Genomic DNA, 9,567 nt, shown 5'->3' on the forward strand with positions numbered 1-9,567 from the left:
TCTAGTCATCCATTCATGCCGTCGTTCGCTGCAACAACAGGAATCGTGGTCGCCAAAAACTGTGTTAACTCTTAGGGCCAGACAATGGCCTAAAACAGGGTGTCTACGGAAGACACTTCACGAAAGGGGTGTTACGGCAAGAGGATTAGGCTCAACGATTAATCCGACTTAATTAGGTTACTTAGCAAGATCGTCCATAATAATCACACGCGTAAGATATAACAATGAATGCAGAACGGCAATTAACACAGAGAGATAAAAACACTAAGCTTTATTAATTATCCGTTGAACATTACATTGCATCCGGGCCTTTAAATAGGTTTCCGGTTTGTAGTACAAAACGGTGCCATCCGCACCTGTGTGGGATCGGTCCGGATCCGGAACGGCATACCGATTCCGGTCCGTCCGTCCACACTAATAGCTTACTTACAACCATTCCTTAATAATTAAATAACTCCTTCGTTACACACTCTAGACTCCTTTGTCGGCCGGTAACAGACCCGATAAGCTTCAACAATTCACATTGGATCTTTGTCTTTCAACCTCTGACTTGCCGAGCTTGAGGGGGAGTGAGCCTGAACCAGACCCGAACGAAGCTAGATGAAGTTGAACAAACAAAGGAGGAAGAACGGGCCCAGATGGAACCGGACAAAGCCGAAGCCAGAGCCGACCATCGAAGCCGAACCCGAACACTAGTAAGACGAAAGCAATCAGGAGTTGAGCTTGAAGGGACATGTTGAGAATCAAACCCAACTTCCCTATGGTGTGAACACATCCTAAGACTACAAGTGTGTGGACATAGCACCACCACTATGTAGCATAACTAATGTGTCATAAGACTTAAACTTCTATAACGCATAGTAGGTGGTTAAGTTCCCCCCTCATTCCTAAGAGGTACGTGTAGTCAGAGAGTGTAGAGAGAAGGTGACCATATAAGCATTGCCTCCCTTCATTTGTAGTTGTTGGTTATCATTTTTCTTGTGAATACAGTTTTTCTGTTTTCTGTCTACTATGTGTCGACTCCCTCTCACTCACTCTCTCACACACACACATCCCTATTCCGCTACACAGAATCATACCCGATTCTTTACATATAAAATAACTTATTCTAATAGTTTGTACTTTGTATTTAGTATACAAGGTTGTGGGTTCAAGGTTTACATATTTCACTTTATACAATATTTGAGTTACTTAGACATATATCGTTGCACTATGGGCTCTGATAACTAAGGTTTCATAATCCCCATTTCAATGGGATTTCTCATAGGTTGGCTTGGGTTTCATGTTGCATTTTTGAATAGTTTTAGAGTTTTTATGGTCTTGGGGGCTATGGCATATTTAGTGTATGCATAATTCCTTCGTATTTGATGCATGATTAAGGTGCAAAGACATTAGGCAATTGATAGTTCTCGTTGTTGGAAACCTCAGGGATGTTATCACTTGAGGAGTTCGAAATATGTGAGTTGATAAGTTTTTTTTGTCACACAACTTTTGAAAATGTATAGGTCCACAGTATTTTGTGTTTGAGTTCAGGTTTTTTCTTTTACGCTTTAATGACTCTATTTATAAATAAATAAATACAAACACAAATCCATGAATTATGCACAATATTACTCATGTTTTACTCACGGGGGGAAAATATTGTCATTTTTTCCATATATATAAATCAAGCTTTTCACTCATTCTCATGACAATTTCGTGGAACAAGATGATTTACATTATGAATTCTATCTAGTGTTTTGAGTGCTTGCAAGGTAGTGTAAAGAAAAGTTCCAATTCAATGGTTCATTCTTTGTTAAAGTTGCAACCAATAGTAGATTAGTATTGAAATGTTTTTCCTACTAGTTAACTATTCCTCTAGGGAATTAACTATTCTTCTAAGAGCAATGTACTCTTGTTTCCCATATTCTCTCTATATTCCATACATGCAATCTTGTTTCCCATGCATTGTATAGGATCTAAACTACTTTAAAGCTTATTAAATAACCTCTCATCTAGATTCTTAATTTTGTGGCTATTTTGCCCAAAGGTAATTGCAATATTCCAAATATCGTCAAATTGAGTGATTTGCATGTTGACGAGGTTAATGTGAACATAAATAATGGCCACAAAGTTTCATATAAAATGGCTAAGATATTATCATGTTTGGAAAAGCTTTGCCAATTGTATATGATAATTGTGGTGTAATGTTGATAACAATGGTGTTTGTCAAAGCGCTTCTTATTTCGATGACTTCTCTTAGCATGCATTTATAGAGTAGCTTGACCATGGACAATGTGGTCAATGATATCCATAATCGTGGAGCTCAAAAACTACAAATCCCTTGTATAAAAGATAGCTAGAGCCATATCTGTGAAACCAAACAACTTTACATTGACAATACAATTTTTGTGAGATTGTAGAAGCAATGCTCCAACCGAGTATTCTGGTAAGAACTCATACATAGTTCTCTTTTCCTTGGGAGTTATTTTCCGTCAAAACATAAAGGTTTATGCACGTGTCATTGCAATTGTTTCTACCAAAACATTAAAACTAGATAGCATCCAAGACCAGATGAGAGATGGAAAATCTTCAGCCTTTTCAAACTCTTCATCTAGCATGTCAAGCTCCCCTTCCATTTACATCTTCATGGCATCTTAACTGCACATTTGCCTTTCTTAGATGGAAAATGCAATTTCGACTGGATCTAATTTGATTAATGGTTACAATTAGTAGCGTCCCACTAGACATAGCACCAAGTAAGTCAATGTACATGCTGCATCGCAATTAGTTATGAGAATGTTTGCACTCGAACAAATGCTTTCCATCCTCATTGAATTCCTTTGATAATATTTGTCATTGACTACTGTATGTGTCTCGACACTTTCTTCCAACTTGACTATCAAAGATCGTATTGAAAGGGCGATCTTTGAATAGCAAACTATAAACCAAATCAAGATGGATAAAAACAAAATGTATATGTCCATCACCGTAATTTTTTGTATATATCCAGCACCGCATTCTTCTTGCCCATTACATGTACAAATTGTAAGTCTCACATAACCATACTTACTTCTGGAAAATATCCTTCATTTCTAGCCTTCACATTCAACCTTAGCAGCTTTGCATATATAGCATCCACTTGAGGATGTCTTTCGTCCCCCAAGGTGAATTTATACACTCTCTGCTCGATTTCAATACATGAATTCCCTGGCTTTTTCCATGCATTCAAAGATTTTCTTTGCTCCAAGAGCTCAGCCATGGAATCCCACATGGCCATACCACTAAAAAGGTTTGAAAGTAACACATAGCAGGATGCATCCCTTAACTCTAAATGAGAAACCTGATGTAAGCATCTCTTTCCAAGGTCTGAATTTCCATAGACCCTTGAACTATTGAGCAAAGATGTCCATCCAGTCATATTCAGGTCATGAGGAATCTTTTCGAGCAGTGCGTGAACCTCCTCTAAGCACCCAGCTCGCCCGAAAAGATCTAATAAGGAGTTATAATGCTCACTCATCGGCAAGACCCCATATACATTTATCATTGCTTCAAAATGATGGATACCTTCTTGCACAAGGCCAATATGGCTACATGCAGAAAGAAGACATACAAAAGTGACATCATTGGGCATTAATCCTTCACTTACCATGCCTTTGAAGTAGTGCAAAACCATGCCATATTCACTATGAAGCACATGTGCTGCCATCATCGCAGTCCATACGACTGCATTTCGGTTTCTACTTTCCCCAGAAAACACAGAGTGTACATCATCAAGATCTCCACATTTGGCATACATATCAATGAGGATGCTTCTTATGTATGCATCTGAACATAGATCAGACTCTGTGATATCAGCATGAATCAACTTTCCTTGATCTAACGCTGCAAGAGCAGAGCATGCTTTTAGAACACTCACATAGGTGAAATTATCGGGTTTTTTGCTACTTTCGAGCATATCTCGGTAGAGGGCAAGAGCTGAGAAGTAGTCCTCAATCTGAACATATCCATAGACAATGGCATTCCAAGACACATTGTTTGGTTCAATTCCTTCATTTCGCATCGCATTGAAGAGAGCCATGGCTTCATCGCAAAGAGAATGTTGGGCAAGAGCTGCAATCATTGCACTCCAAGAGACAACATCCCGATACTTAACACAAAGTCCCCCAAATACAGAGAGAGCGTCATCTAGAGCTCCACATCGCCCATACATGCTAATGAGAGTATTACAAATGAAAATATCGGATTCTTGTGAGGATCCAACGATATCGTGATGAAACCGTTTGCCGTTGTGCAAATCTTCAAGGCTCGAGCAAGCTTTGAGGAGAGCAACATAAAGATGCCCATCAGGCCGAACCTTGTGATTCGGGTTATTCTCGCTTTCTCGATGCATCTCCTCGTAGAGATGGATTGCTTGTTTGGGTTCTCCATTTTCACACAGTGCTGAGACGATACCACTCCATGCAAACACATTGGGGGACTGTAGTTTTGCAAAGACTATGCTTGCTTCTAGAAGCTTATAACCACAATAACTACCACCAATAGAAGGAGATAAGAGCGAGAAGAGGCGGATCAGGTAGCTTCCTACTATAGTGTTTCTTTCTACTGAGCCACCATCATCATCAATATCATCGTGTTGAAGTATGAGGCAATGTGCTTCTCTGCCCACATCAATGTTTCTGGTGTTGATACAATCCTGTAGAAGAGAGGTGAGAAGCTTGATCACACCCCGTGTGTGCCTGTGTTCTTTTACTACTAATGATCTTTTCACTGTCTCTAGCTTCTCCAGAAGCTTGCTTCTCTCACTCATTCATCTACAAAATTTTGCCAACAAATACATATATATGTATACATACAAAAAGAACAGGGGAAATTTCCCCCCCTGTTCTGATATGCAATTCAGATGAATGAAAACAGAGGATTTTTTTTCTTAGTTTCCTTTTTATCTCCCCTTAATGCCCATATGTTCTTGTTTTTTCCAATAATGCCCTTACATGAGTCTAATTCATCCCCCTTTTCTATTATTTGGGCAATCTAGTATTATGTGTGACGAGCCATCTCATTTTCTCAACTTCCTTTCTATCTTCCCTATTGCACCTAGCAACCAGCAACGGTTCAGTTTGTATTGAACTGGACTACAAAGCCAAAGCCTAACGGTCTAAACGGTTTGGTTTGGGGGTCAACGATTTAGTTTGGTTCGGTTTGAACTTTGATCGACTTAACAACTTCTGGTTTAAACAGGTTGACACTGTAGTTTGAATAGTTTAAACTTTAAACGATTTAGGATTGACACATGATTATTATATATTTTCTTGAATAATTTTTGAACAACACTTTAATTTTGAAGCCTAATTATGACATTTTAGGAAAAATCTTTAAAAATTTAAATTGTGACCTAACTTGAAAAAATCTCTAAAACCATTTGGTTTGAGCTTAGATTTTTTTTTAACTGTTTGGTTTGAACAATTTCGTGGTTTGGTCTACGGTTAAACGGTTCAGTTTTAAACAGTTGAGTTTGAGACTATGTCAAATAAAACTAAACCGAATCGTTGCTAATTGCTAATTGCCCCTAGATTTTTCCTACTTCCCATAAAATCCCTTGGCCAACGCTCACCTTCTCTCTCTCTCTCTCTCAACAAAAACCATATATGGGATGGTTCATTTGTTTTTTCAACTATTTGCATGATTCGATATTACAAATGTCTCTCCATGGATTTTTCTCCTACTTACGCAATTATGTTCTTGTTATTTCCTCTACAAGTCCTTGGCAAATAGCCATCAAGAGCGATAGTTAAGAATAAGATAGAATGATAGAATAAAACAATAAAGAAAGAAAGATAGATTCTATTATTGTTTTCGGACGTCAAATATGACTTACGAGACCAAAAATATTACATTTCACGTAATACATGCAAAAGTGAGTAGCGACTCCCAATGTTCAAGAACTTTACCAATAAATATTGCAATCGAGAGTGCACATTGTGGTTGTGAGAGGAATTCGTGCAAGGATTGGGTTTGGTCAAAGATGTGTGGAAAGCATAGTTGAATATGATCAAAGGAAGAGCATTGTATCAAAGTGTGATACTCTGACTCTCGAACTTGTTTAGGGCAAAGTGTGCATACTCAATCATTCTCATCACTGGTGCCCCAACTCCCCGTCTCACATCACAATGCATGTGAGATAAGTCGCATGGAAGCGATGGTCCGAATTGCTGACAACAAGATGGGCTCTAACATGTATCGATGTGTACAATTTCCCCATCCTACGAAGAATATGGTTTTGTACTTAGGTGCAACATGTGTGGTGTAATGTGTGAAAAATAAGAAGAGAATGTAATTAAATTAACAAATAGAACAATCTCACAAGAATATGATGATGGTTGGCATTGAACTGGAATGGTTCATCAATAACTATTGCACTCTCTTATATAGCACAGTTGGACACATACATGCTTGCCAACTCACATCTATGCCTTATTGCATGGTTACATTCATGCAAGCATGCCATTTGGCAATTGTGCATCAATATGCGTGAGGTGGTGAAATCTTATAATATTCAAATGGTTTCACCTCATATTTTGGACCATCAACAAGCTCAATTGGAAGTTGGAGAGCAAGGGGAACAAAAAAATGTGAAATATTACAACTTCAAGCATACATAAGGTTCCAAAAGTGATACATGAAACATTGGATAACGATGCATATGAAGAGGAAATGGAGACAAAACACAACTTCATTGGTCTTGTTAGTTTGTAAGGTTCCATGGTTTTTATGTTACTTTAAAAAATCTATGCACGATTCTCAACTAAAAACTTAGGTTCTTCTATTTACGAGGCAAGATGATGACAATTAGCAAATTAGTTATGTGTGGCTTGGGCATCATGTAATTAATGTCGAGTAATAACAATGTGAATGAGTTGAAGTAGACAATTCCCAACAACGAGATTTTTGAATTTTCAAGCATCATCCATCTAAAGTTGGCAAAGAATGGAGTATGTCCATTAGAAGAATGAACTAAATTATTGCAACCAAACTCCATAAAGTGCAAAAGGCCAACCCATTAATCCTATTGCTAGTTGATGAAATGTTGAGCGGGCAAGCTCAACTGGATCCGGATTAGCTGAATAAGCCAGAGCCGAATCAGTATCCAGAGTAGAGAACCGAATCGGTGTCCAGATAGATTGGTATCTGGAACTTAGAGCCGGACCGGAGAAGCAGATCGTACTCCGGAATAGTGAGAACCAGTAGGCCATTGTCGTGAAGATCCATCACTACGTGCGGATCGTGAGGCGGAATTGTCGGGGTCCTGGACCGTAAGGATTTGAAGTTTGCAATAGCTTTAGTGAGAAAGGATTTAAGAGAGATTGAGAGAGAGAGATTGAGATTAAGATTCCAATTTTGAAACAGTTTGAGATTAAGCTTCCAATTTTGAAACAGATTGAGAAAGATTGAAATGGAGAGAGAGATTAAGATTGAACTCTTGACGTTAGTTTTGAAGAACAAGATATATCATCAATTGGATAACGAATTTTTTTCTTATTAAATTCTTGATTCATCCCTCGCTCCCCTTTGATCTTTTCCATCCACTCTTTTATAGATGCCCCCATGCATATGATGCATGTGAGGGTACAAGACATGCATACAATGCATGGAATGCATGTGATGCATGTTTGCCAGCTGGCGCTCATGCATTACATGTGATGCATTCTAACCATGTCACTCATTCAAGCTCTAATATTAGAATTTACATGTGAAAGTATAATGATAGAAAAAATATTTTTAGAGAAATGACTTGGCTTAGTGATAAGTTTATTGCCTCCTATCTTGGAGGTGCAAGGTTCAAGCCTTGCTTCGATCCCTTTGTATACAAAATTTACTAGGTTTTTTTAGTCTAGATGATTTTGTTCGTTTCACACCGAAATCGTCGTGATCAACCTATCCGATCGATCTATCTACCTGGTCCATCCGGTCTGCATCCCCGTCTGGTGCTGGTGTTGGTCCTAGTTCGGTTGCCGTCCTTGTCTGGTTCCGGCTCCGTCATTGTCTGTCTGTTCTGGTTCCAGTTCTGTCGCCGTCCGTCCAGTTCCGGTCCTCTAAAACCATTGCGAGTAGTTAAGCCACAATTTAGCCCAAGAACATTCTATGCTCCACATATAGACAAAAAGTGATAAGTTTTGGCTCTGCTTATATACTGTGGGATCCTAACTTGTCCTATCTATGTGGGATATCTCATAGTTTTGTTTTTCTCTTCTTCTTCTCAAACTTCACATTCACATAACTTGACATTTAGTTGTCCGTTTCAAATGTAGTAAAGTACATTTGGAAGCTCTTGAAGACCTCTATCTTCCCGTACCAAGATATTAAGCTAATCTAAAATAGTATCTTCACTATTATTGTTTTATGTCTTGTGTGAAGAACCACACTCGATTTTGTACATTCCATGCAATTTTCACACCGTTGCCGAAAATCTTCACGACATCCACCCCCACCAAACCACACGTCCTCCGGTATGTGCCAAGAAGAGAGATTGTGAGATTTTAGCTACGGTGATTAATCAGATTCCTCCATGTCCTTGTTCACATAACTCAAGTCTGTAGGTTCAGTCCTACTATCTTCATCGTCGAGGTGATTGAGGTCAAGATCCTCGTCTTGTCTTTTCTTGAAAATCTTTACTTTTTTCCCCACAATGGGTATATGGCCAACCTTGATCCGTCTAGCTTCGCAAGGTGGTATGTGGCATTGTTGTTCACACTTGTCACCACATATGGTCCGAACAATCTTCTTGCGAACTTTCTTGTTGTCCTGTGTTGATTGTCAAGGCTCTTGTCGTAGACCAATACCCAATCTCCTTCTTCAATCTTCTTGGGACGCAGTCGATGTGTCTTATTGAACCGAATCTTGTTCTTCACTCGAGCTGCCTCCATCATCTTTCGTGCTTTTTCTAGATATTCAGGCCTTCTTTCTAGCTGCCTTATCCGTGCCGCCAATAATTCTTCGTGGCTCATCTCATTCTGCCATGGTATCGCTACCCATGAGGTGATCGTCCTTTCGATGGGCATTATCGGCTTCTATCCATACATAAGCTCTATTGGCATATACCTTGTCACTGAACTGTGTGTAGTTCTATCGGCCCACAAGGCATAGGGCAATAGTTGTGGCCAGTTCCCGATGGCTTTGATGATTGCTCCATGCCCTCATTCGATCTTCCCATTCGTTTCTGGATTGTAGGCAGTCGTGAGGGAGAGCTTCACCCCTAGTTGATCAAAGAGCTCTGTTGCTTCATGTGCATCCAACTCCCCTCGATCAGCCACTATCTTTCCCACACATCCATATCGACAAACAACCTCTTCGAGTAGAAATTTGCAAACAACTAACGTCGTCTTATTTGCCAAGGCCCGTCCTTCCACTTGATTTGCCAGGTCTTCTCTTGCCAGTACTAAGTACTTCATTTGCCCCACTCCCATTGGCATTGAGACCAGATCCACCATCCATTTGAAGTGTATGGTGAGCGGGTATGTCGGCCGGAACTCATCATGATGACGTATGTTCGAATGTACTTGGCAAATTTTGCATGTGGACACAAAATGG

The 9,567-nt window shown here is 39.4% G+C and overlaps 1 protein-coding gene across 1 annotated transcript; it reads right to left on the reverse strand.

The window, feature by feature from the left end:
• Positions 1-2,113: 2,113 nt before the first annotated feature.
• LOC147862021 (pentatricopeptide repeat-containing protein At5g56310-like) lies at positions 2,114-4,871 on the reverse strand. Its single transcript, XM_087321954.1, has one exon. It carries the CDS (start codon positions 4,787-4,789, stop codon positions 3,035-3,037), a length of 1,755 nt encoding a protein of 584 aa, XP_087178080.1. The 5' UTR covers positions 4,790-4,871; the 3' UTR covers positions 2,114-3,034.
• Positions 4,872-9,567: the final 4,696 nt, after the last annotated feature.

This window comes from Azolla caroliniana, unplaced genomic scaffold, assembly GCF_043228905.1.
Source record: "Azolla caroliniana isolate FFs.n. ecotype wild unplaced genomic scaffold, voAzoCaro1.0.p SCAF_7, whole genome shotgun sequence".
Taxonomy (NCBI): domain Eukaryota; kingdom Viridiplantae; phylum Streptophyta; class Polypodiopsida; order Salviniales; family Salviniaceae; genus Azolla; species Azolla caroliniana.

Coding starts and splice junctions, on each gene's coding strand:
- LOC147862021 (XM_087321954.1), bottom strand. CDS start 4,789: ATGAGTGAGAGAAGCAAGCTTCTGGAGAAGCTAGAGACAGTGAAAAGA.